Source organism: Lupinus angustifolius, chromosome LG01 (assembly GCF_001865875.1).
Source record: "Lupinus angustifolius cultivar Tanjil chromosome LG01, LupAngTanjil_v1.0, whole genome shotgun sequence".
Taxonomy (NCBI): Eukaryota; Viridiplantae; Streptophyta; class Magnoliopsida; order Fabales; family Fabaceae; genus Lupinus; species Lupinus angustifolius.
This window is the reverse complement of record NC_032009.1, coordinates 32,980,139-32,996,860: the sequence shown is the minus strand read 5'-3', so window position 1 is coordinate 32,996,860 and position 16,722 is coordinate 32,980,139. Positions and strand designations below refer to the sequence as shown.

The 16,722-nt window shown below is 33.3% G+C and overlaps 3 protein-coding genes across 4 annotated transcripts; 1 reads left to right on the top strand and 2 right to left on the bottom strand.

Annotated features, from left to right (window-relative positions):
• Positions 312-2,984, top strand: LOC109336705 (ras-related protein Rab11A-like). The gene is made up of 3 exons (XM_019573503.1): positions 312-373; positions 579-782; positions 1,790-2,984. The coding sequence occupies exons 1-3, from the start codon at positions 312-314 to the stop codon at positions 2,235-2,237; spliced, it is 714 nt and encodes a 237-aa protein (XP_019429048.1). The 3' UTR covers positions 2,238-2,984.
• Positions 2,804-10,368, bottom strand: LOC109361180 (tRNA (cytosine(34)-C(5))-methyltransferase-like). Its single transcript, XM_019606540.1, has 13 exons — positions 9,974-10,368; positions 9,700-9,882; positions 8,578-8,644; positions 8,366-8,414; positions 8,162-8,247; positions 7,728-7,978; positions 7,582-7,637; positions 6,820-6,905; positions 6,222-6,314; positions 5,230-5,557; positions 4,544-5,067; positions 3,623-3,857; positions 2,804-3,308 (listed from the first exon to the last, which is right to left on the bottom strand). The coding sequence occupies exons 1-13, from the start codon at positions 10,249-10,251 to the stop codon at positions 3,124-3,126; spliced, it is 2,421 nt and encodes an 806-aa protein (XP_019462085.1). The 5' UTR covers positions 10,252-10,368; the 3' UTR covers positions 2,804-3,123.
• LOC109361166 (serine/threonine-protein kinase SAPK2-like) lies at positions 12,398-15,423 on the bottom strand. 2 transcript variants are annotated; one of them, XM_019606527.1, is made up of 9 exons: positions 15,171-15,423; positions 14,992-15,066; positions 14,487-14,588; positions 14,129-14,182; positions 13,951-14,043; positions 13,761-13,853; positions 13,418-13,522; positions 13,229-13,296; positions 12,398-12,882 (listed from the first exon to the last, which is right to left on the bottom strand). In XM_019606527.1, the coding sequence occupies exons 1-9, from the start codon at positions 15,288-15,290 to the stop codon at positions 12,840-12,842; spliced, it is 753 nt and encodes a 250-aa protein (XP_019462072.1). In that variant the 5' UTR covers positions 15,291-15,423; the 3' UTR covers positions 12,398-12,839. The 2 variants fall into 2 exon arrangements, with proteins under 2 accessions (XP_019462072.1, XP_019462064.1); XM_019606519.1 differs by having other exon boundaries at positions 13,229-13,327; positions 15,171-15,419.

The window sequence follows — 16,722 nt, the reverse complement described above, 5'->3', positions numbered from 1 at the left end:
AGTCACCAATTTCTTGAAATCCAAATTGCACAATCTCATATACTTCTTGAAAGCCAAAGATTGCTTTCATTTGGCTTCTCCATCTATCAAAGTTCTTGCCATCCAAGATTGGCAAGTTCATAGCAAACCTATGACCATTTGACATTCTACACCTACACCCTTTTCTGCACTACAAGATCTTCGTGAATTCACACAGAATTCAACTTCTTCTTCACGTCCACAAATCCACCTTTTTGAAGAGATGATTCACACAGAGCACCTCCTTCAACCTTGCTCTTGATACCACTGTTGAAATTAGTGAGAAAAACAGAATGCACCTCAAGTGCAGTGAATTAGCAGAGTATGGAAATGAGATTGAAAGTGAAAAAGAAGAGTAGTGTTAGTTGAGAAAAAATAAGAGATAGATGAGAAAGATGTATTTGGTATTGATGTTAAAGTAAGTACATGGAAGAGTAATGTTTCTATTTATAGCCAATGCCAACTAACTATCATCTAAAAATAGTAAAACTATATAAACTGATTTACAAAACTAAAGTAATTGAATTACACAAACTGAATTACAACTAATTCTTCAACAGTTATCAGAATATAGATTATGTATTCAAAGTGGTGTTAATAGGTGACTCTGTAGTGGGGAAGTCACAAATATTAGCAAGGTTTTTAAGGAATGAGTTCATATTAGATTCTAAGTCAACTATTGGAGTTGAATTCCAGACACGAACTTTGATTATAGATCACAAGAGTGTTAAAGCTCAGATCTGGGACACCGCAGGCCAAGAACGGTTAGTATTCTAAACTTTATTAAAAATCATATTTTTTTTCATATATGTTTGTTATTTTCATGAAAACAGTTATAACTTTAGCATGATATGGCTATGGTGGCTAATGATAGTGTAGTTTGAGTAGATTTATGATATGTTAGCTAAACTGATATATTTTGCTGATAATGAAATGTTGGATGTTAAAGAAATTAAGTTTTTGTTTATAAAGCATTCATTTTTATTGTTAATTATGCTAGTAGTTATACATAGGAGTTAGTTACAAAAAATAAGCTAGATGGTAATTTGCATGACACCATGATAGTCAAAACTAATTTCTCTCTACTTGAAAGTGGTATACGTTTGCGAGTTGAGTTTTGGAGGGGAATGAAAACTTGATAATCATGGAATACACTGGTGAGATGGCTTCAAAGCCTTCCATCTTCTTTACTTCCCCTCTAAAACTCAACTCAAAATGATATTGTATATCTACATGTCATTATAGCTGGTACCAATTATACAGATTTTTTTTTAACCATGGCGAGGTAATTGTTGGGAGAGCTTAACAATTCATAACAGTGCTCAAGAGATTAGTATCATTGCAATGTCTATGGTAATTGGAATACTTCAGTAAAAAGAGCAAAACATAATATAGAAAATCTATTGAGTCGATTCTCTGGCATATATCAGAAAACGAGAAAACCTCTGTATCCTTGGAATAGTTTATATTCTGGTTATTATTGCACTATAGTTGGCACACCGCACACCTTGAATATAATCTATAGCATAGAAGAAAGACTATGTGTTCAAGGTTTTCATTAACTGCACAGGTTAATTAGTTTGATGTAATCTATTTTCACCCTTTAGAAAAATGAGAGATATGAGTTTCTAAGTGGTCAGAGACATTGAATCTCATTCTGGATCATTCTTTTCCCTATTTTCAACTATACTACTATTCTCCATTATATTAAGCTTTTAAAAGAAGTGATATTGATGTTTACACTAATATATCGAAACGATTTACTGTACAGATACAGAGCAATTACAAGTGCGTATTATCGGGGTGCTGTAGGGGCAATGCTGGTCTACGACATCACGAAACGGCAGACCTTTGATCATATACCTCGATGGCTTGAAGAACTGCGTATCAATGCTGACAAGAACATAGTCATCATTCTTATAGGAAACAAATGTGATCTGGAGAGCCAGCATGATGTTCCGGCTGAAGATGCAAAAGAGTTTGCTGAGAAAGAAGGGCTATTTTTCTTAGAGACCTCAGCACTGGTCGCAACTAATGTCGAAACAGCCTTCACAACTGTCTTGACAGAAATCTACAACATTGTAAACAAGAAGAACCTAGCTGCAGATGAAAGTCAGGGAAATGGGAACCCTGCATCTATGTCCGGAAAGAATATTGTTATTCCAGGCCCTGCTCAGGAAATCTCTACTAAGAAGAGTATGTGTTGTCAGGCATCCTGAGTCATTTATAATTTTTGTTTCAAGTTGGCAAATTTCATGGTTCAATGTTTCCTATTACCAATTTTTATTGCGGAATTTCATTTTATACATTTGGTTTACGATTTGCTTGAATGGTATAGATACAAATTGCTTGGTGCGATTTCCATCAACGTTACAGTTAAATAGATTGCACCTGACTACCTGTAACCTTTTTCCATGTGAAAATGCCATGACACGTACTCATTCTGATGTTTCTTTTAAACTTTAGAGACAAGATACAAAGGCTAAACAAGATTGGCATTACATTGTATTATTATCAAATCATCATTCTTAAGATATTAACATGTAAATAGTCTCCTTCAACAAGGAGCGTATATCAAAATAATTGTGGACTTATATACTCGACCTAGGTGCACTTTAAACTTTTGTCCAAAAGATTTGAAAATAGCTTTTAATGGTTTGAAATTTTGAATTGATAGCCATTTCTCATGTTGAAAAGCTTATCCATGTACAATTCTACCAACACCAAAAAAATCACTGATCAAACCTACACGGATGGATCATCCGTTGATATAAATAGATTTATGGTGCATATCAAATTGTCCCTAATCTCTACAGCATTAGAGCTTCCCAGAAATAATGAACAAACCTTTCAAAGCTAAAGAATATCTCAATACAAATATGAACCAACATGGGACTTTGTTCTAGAAACATGATGACGAGGTTAACCAAAACAAGCAATCCCATCACCAATGTATCATGGTGAAGGAAAAAGTTGCCATTTCTGTAAACGCAATAGCTTAAATATCTGTTAACCAGTCCCTTTCAACTCAATGCAGCTTTCACATCATCATCATATTTACCATTGATCTCCAGTACACGCTGTACTTCATCACCTCCCACATTATTAAGAGGAACAGTCCACAGGCACGGAAGAACCTTTTTCTGGGTCTAGACGTATTAAAAGCCTTTGAAGAAGTTCTTGACAGTCCATTGCAGTAACCATCACTGTCAATCTTGCCCTACCCCTCCAGCATCCAATGGCTATCGTCGACTCATCCACTTTGTGGGACTCTGTAGCTGATCTGTTCCCTGCACAAAAAGGAAAAGGTCATTTCACATATGCATCAATAACATTAATGTATAAAGTTGTGAAGACCAAATTGGTTCCGTTGAAACCACCGAAACACACTTGATCCTATTGACTCAAATGACGGCTAAATTTGTCCCTTTCAAAATAAATTTCAGAGTACTTCAGATCTTATCAAGGACTATCTTGACCCACATTTGAGATTTTTGGAACCCAAGTTAGGATTTTCATTTTTCAGAAACCAAACATGTCTTTTTTTTCCGGGATGGATTTGAGTCTGTATTCTTAACTTTTTCATCAAAATGGTGATACATACCTCTATCTAGAATAACCACACAACAGCCTGGCATTAGGTTTGCAGCCTTCTCACCAAGCTCAGGATCAGCAAAATCTGCAAACTTTACATCTTTATCCTGTAGAAGACGCTTGAAGTCTTCCGGAGATGCATGTAAAATCTGTTTGGTCATGTATGGGAGAATAAGGGGCAATCCTTCAGATGAAATCCTGAAAGCACAAGGTGCATCGCTACCTTCTCGCGCTGATTGTCTTTCCTATAAAATGAGGTCAGGTATATTTCACTCCAATTATTCACAAGTCATAACAACAAATCAAAAACCACATTTCTCACTGACAGTCAACGACAACAAATATTTCTTACTACAAAGGATAAGTCTACAAAGCTACAAGTGGCATGGACGACACAAGTTCGGACAATCTATAGCATGTCATACTAATTATTTATTTAACAATAACTTGTGGCATGCATCAACTTGTGAAGTTTTAAAATGAAATGCAAAGAAATTACGTTTGTAAAAAGGTTGTGATTGAAGTATTTATGTACTTACAATTATCATGTCAAAATCAAACCACAGTAGTTGACTATAGTTCATATCCAATAGAATTCAACAAGTATTTCAAGATTGAGTCAATTAAACCAGGAATAAAAAACATTGAATTGATGAAACCAGAAATAAAAACAACTTAGTACTGAAAAATTTATGATACAACTCATGAAGAAATGACCAAACTCCAACTAAATCTGTCTCTCATGCCTGTATATATTCTGCACCTTCACCATTACCAACCTGCCTCTGCCCTTAGGCGTTTTCTAATGGTACAATTATTATTACTTCCACTTGTTACTTATATTTAAAATAAGGGGTGTGAATGATAAAGAAAACAACGACATAAAATAATAATCTTAGGCAGAAAGTCTCTCAATTGAGAAAATACTTACAAACATCTTCAGTCCAACAGAAGTTATTTTAAGTTGTTGCCCAACAGAGAAGTTCAACTTAACAACATCCTTTACTGACTTGGAGACATAGTAAATTCTTTTCACATGACCTGCATCATTGTTTCTTGTAACTAGGTGACCATCCAATGGAAACTGCTCACTGATGCCATAAAATGCCCTTATACTATTAATAATTGCTTCATCTTTGAAAAAGACAACAGGGTCAACACCTCTCCATTTGCCTTGAATCTGTAGCTTTCTTTTGGCTGGAACCTTCTTTTCCACATTTTCTATACTAGGGGGCTCTTTGGTTTCCTTGGAATCCTGTTCTTCAGCAGGACTAACTTCTAAATCTTCTGTATTTTTTTCATTGGCATTTACATTTTCCTCTGAAACTGCATTGGAGATTTCTTCAAGTGCACTTTCTGATGAATTAATCTGCAGTGCTTGTCCATCCTCAGGACTCTGATTTACTGGTTCTACATATTGCTCAACAATTTCCATTTTGGATTTTTCCTGAATTGCTGCAAAAAAGCAATCAAAAACTTACTATCGCAATGAACATAAAAAAGGTAGATATGACATCTTCAAAGTGCAGTAATTTCAAATATCCAGAACTTTTACTATCTTCAAACAGAATCTGAGATAGAAACAAATGTTCATAAATTAATCATAAGGGAAGCTACCTGGCAGAGGAGCAACTTTTTGCAGTACAGCAATAAAGAAGGCTCCGGTGTTCTGATCATGAGGCACTATCCTCATGCAATGCTCTATGGGGAAATCAGTAAATTCCTCAGCAGACTGATGATTCGCGGGATTCTCAACTGCTTGTAAACCATCTTCAGAATGTCCATTGGGACAAACACTAATGTCTTCTCCCATATCAGCATTACCATTACTGTCAACAAGGTCCTGATAGCTTCCACCAGAAGGAAACATACCAGGAAGAATTACACTTCTACGGAACTTAGGCACATCTTTGCAAGAGACTAACCATGTGCCTTTGTCATATACCTGCATCTCCAAAATCGTAATCATTTAAAACAAACTTAATCCACTCTACTCTAAAGCCACAAACTGAATCACATGCAGAACAACCCAACAGCTTCTGCTGGAATCCATGTTCAAGTTGGATAAACATACAATTTTTTTCAGAGTTTGAAACCTGATTTTACCATAGCAACTGGTCGTGTAACAGAAATTTGATTTGAAAGAATTTACTACCAGACACATTCCAAACAAAAGCTAATCTGAATAATATTCCAAGTCCATCAAATAGCAAGTAATAACACCTAAGGCTATAACTTATGAAACATAACTTTCAACCAAGCAGTGTCAAGAATTGGAATTGGAATTGGAAGAGATAGACAACTGGTTGTACAATGGTTTTCCTAAGGAAAGTGTGATTTATTGGAACACTGATCATCACCCAGAGGGGAAAGCAAAGGGAACTAAGAAGGCTACCTAAACCACCCAAAATTTTCCTTCGAAAAATCTCCAGGTTGTCACATCACAAGGACGGTCTTCTAGAGTTCAAAAAAATCACATATGCTTACTAAACTCTGCTGTGTGTGGGTAAGACAAGATCTTTGTTTTTTAATATTGCTTGTATTATCTTTGAAACTCAGATGTCTTGTCTCAAGGAAATAAATGTCAATTGGTGGCAGAAGACACAAACCTTCCAGCTCTTAAGACCTGGCCGACGAATAAGTTGGGGAAGCTCACTAGAGACGTCAACTAGTTCAACAGACCCTCCACACCTACGCAAAACCTGCAACATTTTGAGAGAAAAACAGTCACGACCCTACAGAAACTGAATGAACAATAAACAATGTTAATATCAATAAATGAAACCTTAAAATGAATTTTGTGAAAGATACCAAGATCAAAGCATTGAACATTAGGGGAAAGTTCCCAATTATTTATTAGACAGGTTTATCGGCTACATATTATTGATGTTAAGCTTTCATATTCACTAACTTATTCAGTCTCTTGATGTAGTACTTCTGCTTTTACTGATATAAATCAACACATCCATATTTTACAGACAATGTTATAAAATGCTATATATCTAGAGCATCAATCAAATGATCTATAATATAACTAAACTAGGTATTGAAGGAAATAATTGCATCAGAGGAATACACAGATTCAGATACCAATTAGTCATTAGATCTCTAGATATCTAAGTACTGCATGGGAAAGCCCACTACTAGACAGGCTGCATAGCACGGCTGCAGCAAACATAAGTACACAGAAGCCAAAGACTTGGTTACCTCTGCAACCACGGCTTCATTCTCGATAGGATTCATTGAGCAGGTTGAATAAACCATCCTTCCACCAATTTTGAGTAACGATAAGCCTGAGAAAATCAACATATCCACGGAGATCTCAAAAATCATCTTACAATTAAATTCTCACAAACCCTAGTTCTTTTATATCCAGTGAAGACAACAAACAGAAGCAGTCATCAACCCAGGTAACCTTTTTTCTATAAATAAAACGAAGGGAAAACGAGGAAGCCAGTTTAAAGTACATAATACAAAATTATTCCCAGGTGTAAAGAACATCTTCATCTCTAAAGGATACAATAAACAGGATACATTTAAAAATTACTACCCTTGTTCTTCAGTGCTTCAAGCTCAAAAACATGCAAGTGAATATGTTCCATATCAAAGATATAGGAAAGATGCATAAAACAATAATTTTAAAAGCAAACTTAATCCAGAAGCACAAAAAGTTTCAATGGTATTGTTAAACCTAAACAAAAAGATAAAGCCCCTCAAGTCACGTCGAGCTTTTTGCAACTAAAGTTAATTGCTAATGCCAAATAAGTCTGTTTGAATTAAATTTATGTGTATGCAGCTTGGCTCATTAAAACAATAATTAACAATGCTTAAGCTATCTAGTCACCAATCTTCTACTTGAAAAGGAGTAAACTTAAGCACAAATGTACAATAACCACATGTGAGAAGGAAACACTAACACAAGCCCAACACTAGCATGCCTTGAAACATAGAAAATCGTCAAAAAAATACCTCGCATAGCAATCAGAACTTGTAGGCTGTGAAGCCCTTGTCCCATCCCCGAGTTCCTGCAAAAAAATAAGTCAACCAATAACAAAAAGAAATATGATGGTTAAAAAGAAAAGGAAAAGACAAAACTGGAAGGAAGAAAAGGCTACCATTTCCTCCAAAGATCAGGTGCCTTACGAAGAGTACCGTCTCCGCTGCATGGGACATCACACAAAACACGGTCAAATAACAGTTGGTCAATATGCCGATCTGGTTCGATCCTTTCGCGATTCCTATTTAGACGGCATCCTGGGAAGTTCTGCGCTTCATGATTAGTGACAATTAGGTTGGCTGTGCACATCCTTTTTGTTTGGTGGATGAGAAGATTACATCTTTGGACATCAAGATCATTTGCTATAACCTATTCATGGAAAAAAACAATGATCAATAAACTTTGCATATGCAGCTTGCAGAATCAGGACAGCTTAAAGTTGGGAGAATGTTCAGTCCAAAAAAGCATATAAGATGTAAACCATTAATACATGATGGAGATTAAGAAAGGAGAAAGACATGGAAATACACGTGTAATTAGAACAACACAAACCATTCCATCAGGTAGCGATCCTGCTTTAGTTGATTGGTGTATAGTCTCTAGCAACTGGAATGTTTTTGAACCTGGTGCCGCACACACTGAACAGAAGCACGGAAAAGGAAAATAGTTAGAAACACCAAAGTATGCATACCTAATAAGCAAACCAAATAACATCTAGTAAAACTAAAAGTACTTTGTGCACTAGAAGTTGCTTACTGTCAAGTACAAAATGATCTGAGTGCACATCCAAGAAGAGGGGAGGCACCTATAACGCAAACAGCCATTAGACTGAGTCATGGTGACATAAGGCAGATTCTAAAAAGGTTAGCACAAGTAACCTCCAGGCACAAAAGGATTCAGAATTCTAGAATGGGAGAAAATCATTTTGTATGATTATTAAGATTGAAAGAGTATGTAAAGTGGCTCACCATACTGACAGCTTCTTGCCTTGTAATATTTCCAATTTCATTTTCTAGCTTCAAGAATTCATGGAACCTACAAGATTAACATAAGAAGAGGGAGAAATGTCATATCAGTCATAACAACTAAATAATGTGCTTTACACATTTCAATTAATTGTTTGACCATATCATGTTCATGCATTCTGATATATTACATAATGATGATGGTTAGGATCGAGGTCGCTGGTACTTTAGATTAGTAGGGTAGGAATTAGGATCACAGTACTTTAGATTAAAACAACAATGAATATACATTATTTGCTCACTTTACAAATAAGCTGATTTTAGAGAAGTTTTTTCAATGATAAAGATAAAGACATGAACAGGTAGGTGTACACAACACCAGCAAAATTCACGAAATTCCAAAGAACCATAAAACTAAGAACTAGATGGTGTTAAAATGTTATTTAATTTTAGATATGTGTCTTGGTTTGTCCCAAAAACATTTATAGTCATGTACGGCGCCCAAGTTTATCATGCTCCCAATATGACAGATCAATCAAATAACAATAACAACTGCAATTACAACTACAACCAAGCCTTATATCCAATAGGTGGGGTCGGTAAAATGAATCACACAACATCACAATGCGCTATCATAATGTCAATATAATAAGATAGCACAGGAAGGGAGAAAAAAATTGAGAATACATAAGGATGGTAAATGCAAAGCCAAATTTTATACTAGTGTAGTGTATATGAGTACATATCACAATCAATTAAGAATTTAATTGTGAGTATTCTTAGTGCCTATGTACTGTCAACTCATTAGAAATGTTTGATTCTTATAATAACCTTGAAATCACATGATTTATGATCTGTCCACGGTATAGAAGTCTTCCGGTGAAGGAGTGACTAAAAATGTTATAAAAAGTCCAAAGAAGGAACCAAGTCACAATGTCACCAAATTTATATGATAGATTATCCTACCATCCAATTTTTCTCCAAAACACATTTATTATGGTGAGAAAATAGTACATCTGAGTTTCTGAACTTATGTAATCCTTCCCGAGATAACATGATAGATTCCGAATATGGTTCTAATTCTATTAATAGCATGTGCTCATAGGCATCACGGAATTTAATTACCTCGCAAGTGTTTGATTCTTCCTGAGTTGCATTCGCGAAAAATTGGAATGCCAAGCAAAATTCCCAGGGTACCAAGGCAAAGGCCTAATAGCCTCAGTCTCACCTCCTTCGGCAACCTCATCGCGAAGAGAATGCGCGAAATCATTCTCTAGCTGTGAACGAATGTCATCAGCGAACTGCGTACTGAAATCACCAAACAACAACGAATTCAAACTCAAAAAAATGGAAACTCATATCAATGAGAAAAAACAACAATTAATAAATAGTTAGTTACCTTGAATTGATTCGAAATGAAGCAGGTAACGAAGTTCTGAGAACCGTTACGAATTGTTCCCACTCTTGCTCGTTTACTATATGTTGTTCTTTGTAATAGTGATCGAAAGAAGGGTTTTCGGTAGCGAATGGAGTCCATGGATTGGGATTGGAATTGGTTTGGGTTCGGTTTTCATCATTTGGATTGGAATTGGGATCAATTTTAGAACGCTTCCATACGTTTTCTCTGCTTTGACGGAAATGTTTTCTCTGAGTGCGAGATTTACCTCCTCTCCCCATAACGCTTTTGTTCTTCTTCTGCTTTGATGTAACTGTATCTGTAACTTTCAGAAACTGTATCTTTGTTAAACAAACACGGCGCCAAATTACGCTCTCTTTTCTATTTGGGTAGGGTTTTTCAGTGGTTGGGGTCTTTCTATTTATCCATGAAGGCCCAGAGTAAGAAAAAATAAGCCCGGACCAAACTAAACTAGCATGATGGCTAGAGACTGCTGCACCTACGTGAGTTTATTTTGTTAAGGTATCACCATCACCTTTGGGTGGGGTGTGTATCTATCACAATAATTGATTCATTAATCTTTTTGTCTTTTTTAAATCTAACTTAATCTCATATCACTAAATGAGTTTACCACACTCTTGGAAATTAAGATCCCATTTTTATCGTAAAAACTCAACCATTATTCCACCCATTTTAGTTCGACAATCATTTCGTGCGCATGTTATCCTCTTCCTAACATAGACATCATTTGTCTTAAAAAAAATTAATTAGACGGGTCATTAAATGTGACAAATGATTTTCCTTCGTCTCCATACGACAAATTTAATAAGTGTATGACATACGGCACATATGCATGGGATAGATCACATATAAGTATTTGTATAATAGGTCACAAGTGTTTTTAAAATTAGAAAATAGTTGTATGACCAAATCACACACTCATTATTATGTATTTTTTTTTTGTTCTTCTTACTAATATTCATAGTTTTTGCCAGTTTTGTAATTCTCTATTGGTTGTGGAAAAAATAAGGATGATTGCCATTACAATATATCATATTATCTTGAGAATTAACATAAAGTCTAACTTAATATGTTTCTACTCTTACTAATTTTTTTACTCACGAGAAAGTAATATATTTTATTTGTAAATTAATTATTAACAAATAAAATATCACTTCCTAACATATGTCACTTGTAGGTAGGAAAAGTAGTAGAAAAATTTAGTAAAATAATATATCATTACTCTTTCACATAACATGAATGTTAGATCAAAAGCTATAAAATTGTGGTATCTTGTTTGGAATTGTCGCTCTTAGAATATACAACAATACTTTATATCATTGAACTAACTCATTAGTGATTGTTATTTTAATTTTTAAATGCATGTCATTACTATTTAGTTGATTTTTCAGCCACGTCTATATTTTTTGGAAGAATCATATTTAAGACAGGAAAATCCATACTACAATTGAGGTAATTCCTCAACTTAAGTTTTTCTATACACAAGGCCAAACTCAACCAGAAAAGAAATATATATATATCAAATAAATAGAGTCTAAACTGGAAGATATTTCGTATTAAATTTAACCAGTTTAAATGATTAAACCATTCCGTTAGACTGGAGGATTGTTTATATAATTAATAATTTTTATTTATAAATATATAATTATATATAAATGACAAACTTTGTATAATTATATTAAAGTAAAAATCTCTCTATATTTTTTGGATTAGAGTAAAACAAAAGATTAGAGTAATGTTCTATTATTTAAAATTTTAAGTAAATCATTCAGTTTTAATCCTGACTTATTTCAATTTAACCGGATTTAACACGGTCAAACCAACATTAATTCAAAGCTGTCTAACTCCTGCAAACCAAAGTTGTTTTCAAGTCCGGTTAGTGGTTGAACCGCTCGGACCATCCGGTTCTCACAAAAAAATAAATGAATGCACGCACCTCAATTCAACTATAGCAAAGATAAACTTTGATCTCAGAATTCAGATATTGTTCTTTCCGATAAGAAATAGCAACTACCAATACCCACTTTAAATTCGAAATTAGTAGTGGCCAGCAACGTGCAGTGCAGGCATCACCAACATAAATGTTCCCAATTATTAATTTTTTTGTTATCTAAACACGATAAAACAAATACTACATCGTAACAGAAACACGACACAGCCATTAATAGAAACAACGGGGACACATCTTTTCTCCTAATAAATAAATTATTTCATGAATTACTACTTGTTATTAGTCAAAAAAAATATATTATTTACTTAAATATTTTTTTAATTAATTATAAATAGGTAGCATATGGAATGGTACTACGTTTTTTGGATAGGAGATATCATTCCGAAAGCAAGTGGGTGTGCTGACAGAAAACCAATGTATAATATAATATCATTTAAGAAAATCATATCATAAAATATGTTAAAGTGCGCAAGCATTAAAAAGCAAGATATCAGTACTATCCCAATATTCCCCCACTTAGCCATAGATCAAGACAAGCCACTTACATCCTAAGTTAAAATTAAAAACCATTGAAGAAAGGTTTTGATTCCCTACAAATTAAGGGTTAAAAAGAAACATCTTATATCAAACTACTTTCAAAGAAAATTGGTCACAATGCACATACAAAATCACCACTTGTTTCAACATCATCTATGTCAGCATCTGCATCAAGATCATCAAGATCCATGCTCCCTCCAACAAATTGTCCACAAAGATTTGGGCCCTCACCTACCTTCCTACCCTCTTGAATTATGGACAATATTTCTTCTATACTTTGAGCTGAATCATTTTCATTTATGATATCATCATTTTGCAACCCTCCTTCTCCCTCTACCATAAATTCCAATGGCAAGTTCTTTAGGAACCATGGGTGCATTTTAATCTCTGGTATTGTAATTCTCTACATGAATATATATAAATATAGAACACAAAGTTAACATTATTGAAATTAATAGAGTACAATATAACTTTGGTCCTAGTATTTATATCAAGGATCAGTTAAGTTTCTAGTATTCTAATAAAAATTGATTTTAAAAGGAAGAAAAAATGTATTCATTGGTAGTATAAAAATTTATACATTGTCAATGCATTATCCATCATTCATATTTAATCATCATTGATTATTCAAAAAAAATAATACAAATGAATAATAAATAATATACAAAGTGTATATAAATATTTACCCTAACAATGCATCTTATACAAAAAAAACTTATGTAACAAACACAAGTAATTATTAACTTTACCTTCTCTGGGTTGGCAATAAATATTCGAGATAGTAGGTGCCAACACTCTTTAGTGACACGAACATAGTCTGGAATAGAATAATGGACACTAAGAATTCGCTGTCAAAATTATCCAAAACAAATTAATAATTTGCAAGTTTAGTTATGTCTATCTAGCTTGGGCATTTTTTGTTTGTTCAACTAACTAACCTGAAGTGTTTTTCTGAAGTTTTTAGGGTCTTCTGGATCTTCAAAAGGATAAGCCCCAACCAACATCACATATAATGTCACCCCACAAGACCAAACATCTGCAACCTAATCATGCTCTCAAGGATAAGAACATATTGGTGGCCATATATTATCTCCAAATTAGTATAACCCCACTTGCATAATTTAAGAGTAATATATAAAAACTATTAGTCATTAAGTACATGAGGCACGTGTATTAGTTTTGTTGAAGAATCGCTGATAGTTAACATATGAATGATTAATGGGGCTGATGCATAATGTTAAATGGTGATTTAAAATGAAAATGTTAGAATAATAAAATTACCTTTCCATCATATTCTCTTCTTGATAAGACCTCTGGTGCAATATAGGCAGGGGTTCCTACAGTAGATTTGGGTTGGGAGTGCAAAACAGATGACTGAAGAAAAAAAGGGAATAAGAATTTGTAAAAGGGACTAATCAGAATCTGAAACTTGTTAAAGGAAACTATTAAGTGATATGCTAATCTATTTTACCTTTGAGTAACCAAAGTCACATATTTTTAGTCTTGGTGCTGAGCTTCCATCTAAAAGTGTGTTTTCTAGCTTAAGATCTCTATGACAAATTTCCTGCAAGAAAATGATATATATGTATGAATGAAATTGAAAAATTCATTGAAAATGAAACTAGATTCAAATTGGACAGGAATGGTACCATTGAATGACAATAGCTGACCCCAGAGATCAATTGTTGGAAGAAATATCTTGCCTATTCAAGCAAAAGGGACAATTTATTATGAAATTTTGGTGTGTATAAACATATAGAATGTGATGTACAAAATAAAATTAAAGAAATAATAATAAGAAAGCACTATATATGATGTCTAAATTGCTGAAGCAGAAAAAGTACTCCTACATTATTTAATGCAAAATGTACAGAACATGCAATCTTTAGTACTGTTTTGGAATCTATAAAAAATACATCACTAATATAATGGCTATTTAGACAAAAGCACTATCATGAAATTATCAGAACTTTGTGTTTATCAAATCTAGGAAATGATGAATCATACCTCATCCTCACTAAATCTACCAGCACTGCATATTCTTTCAAATAATTCTCCCCCAGCAGCATATTCCATGACTATGGCCAAGTGAGTTGGTGTAACTAACACCTGCAATGAATGGTTCTTTCATCTTCATGGTTTAAGACTTAATAAGCAATCAAAATCAGAAAAGGAGGATTTTGAGAAATCAAATAGAAGAGTTTTCCGGTTCAGTTCATTTTCAAATTTTATGAAAATTCTAAGATGGGACAACAAAATAAAAAGAAAGAGATTTCCTTCAATAGTTCAGAGGGGAAAAAACATCATCATAGGAAGAACAAAAAGGAGTTGTCCTAAATCATGTCCCGCATCAATGAAAACATATTATGTCAATTAATTTTTTTAAATATTTCATTATTATTGACGTTTTTTGGGGACATGATTTAAGAGAATGGATCATTGTTCTAAAGTTGTTTTTAGTTGGAAGGTGAAACAGAATGCTTAATTAATTAACTGAAAATGGGTAATTTACCTCTTTAAATCTAATGATATTGGGATGCTTCAAGGACCTATGATTTATAATCTCCCTTTGCACATGTTCATCAATCTACAAAACCAATAGAAATTAAACTCCATCAACAACTTAAAAAAACAACAGAAATATATATATATATAGAGACAGAGGAGCAGAGTTTGAAAAGATTATAGAACCTTGAGTCCTCTCTCAATGAACTTGACAGCATAGAACTCACCACTCCATTTCTCCCTCACAAGTTTTGCTACACCAAAGTTCCCTGACCCTATATCTTTAACGATCTCATATCTTTCCATGGTTAAGCTTCGTAGCTTGAAATCGAAGTAACTTACTAATGAGGTAGCCAAGAAATTTAACAATCTTCTGTGCTTTTCTTTTTCTGGGTGTTTCACTTTGTCTATATACTTGTATTAGTAGTAGTTTTGGTGGAGTGCAAGCAAATTTTTACAATAATGATATATATTAACATTCAGAGGATATTAACTAAGGTAGCACTTTTCGACATAAGATAGGTGGAGTTAGAATATTGATTTCTTGCTGACATAAAAATACTATTATTACTAAAAGGATAAAAAATAAGCATTTTTTATTAAATTATGCATTATTTTGATATGGTATTAGATTATGGTGAAATACCCTAAATTCTAGAAAGACTAAAAGTTAACCGTTCGATTCTTAAAAACAATGTTCGTTTAGAAGGATAGTTATCCACTCTAAAAAGAATTAATTATAGTAAAAAATAAGGTGCACTCTGATATCTAATACTACAGATTTTGTACTTCACCTAAGTGACTTTGTTGTCTAATCTTACAAATTTCATACTTCCTGAGAAAGGGCATGTTAACGTGTCCAAAGTCATCCAAAGAGATGAGTGAAAAAACGAAACCCCTTAGAAAAAGCAATCTTGTACATCTGATCATACATTTAAATCCAGCCTCAACCATCTTAGAAAATTGAAGGAAAAAACTTTCTTGTCATTTTTTTATTTGTTTCACTACTGATGAAAAGTTTAGATGCTAATTACACAATCTAAATGTAAAATAAAAACCATATTTTTTTGTCTTAACAAAATATGTATAATATTCCCTCCGGTCTTTTTTTATAAATTATTATTTTGATTATATTTATCGTTTTCAAAGTTTTATACACCGTAAATAAAAATTTCATTAATATATGCTTATTTACTCAAAGAATTTGAGTAGAATAAGAAAATTATTTAATTTCATAATCATGATAATTTTAATAAACTAGGTATAATTATTGGCAAATTTGATAATATTTAGATCTTCCTTAATTTTTATGAAAATTTCCAAAATGATTTCATTAAAAGACATGAAGGGAGTGGGAAGTTTTATAAAATTTCGGGAGGTCATATAGATACTAACGGATAAAGGGTATATATATGTTGTCTTATAATAAGTGACACTCCATATATTATGATATTTGTTGTTGGTTGAAAAAAATTAAATTAAAATTTATTTTTTAACTATATTTTGGACCATTCATAATTTATAACACATTAAATAACAATTATTATAGAATAAGAGGTGTGCTCCCCACAAGGAGATGTGGAATTTAGTGCAAATTTGACATGCATCTAGTTAAGTGGGTGTCATATAAAGAAAAATTTATAATTTCATTGCCCTATGAGATGTTTGTTTTAAGCTTTAGGAAATGTAAATGCGTGTTTTTTATATCCTTTTCAACTTTATATATTTAATTATTATT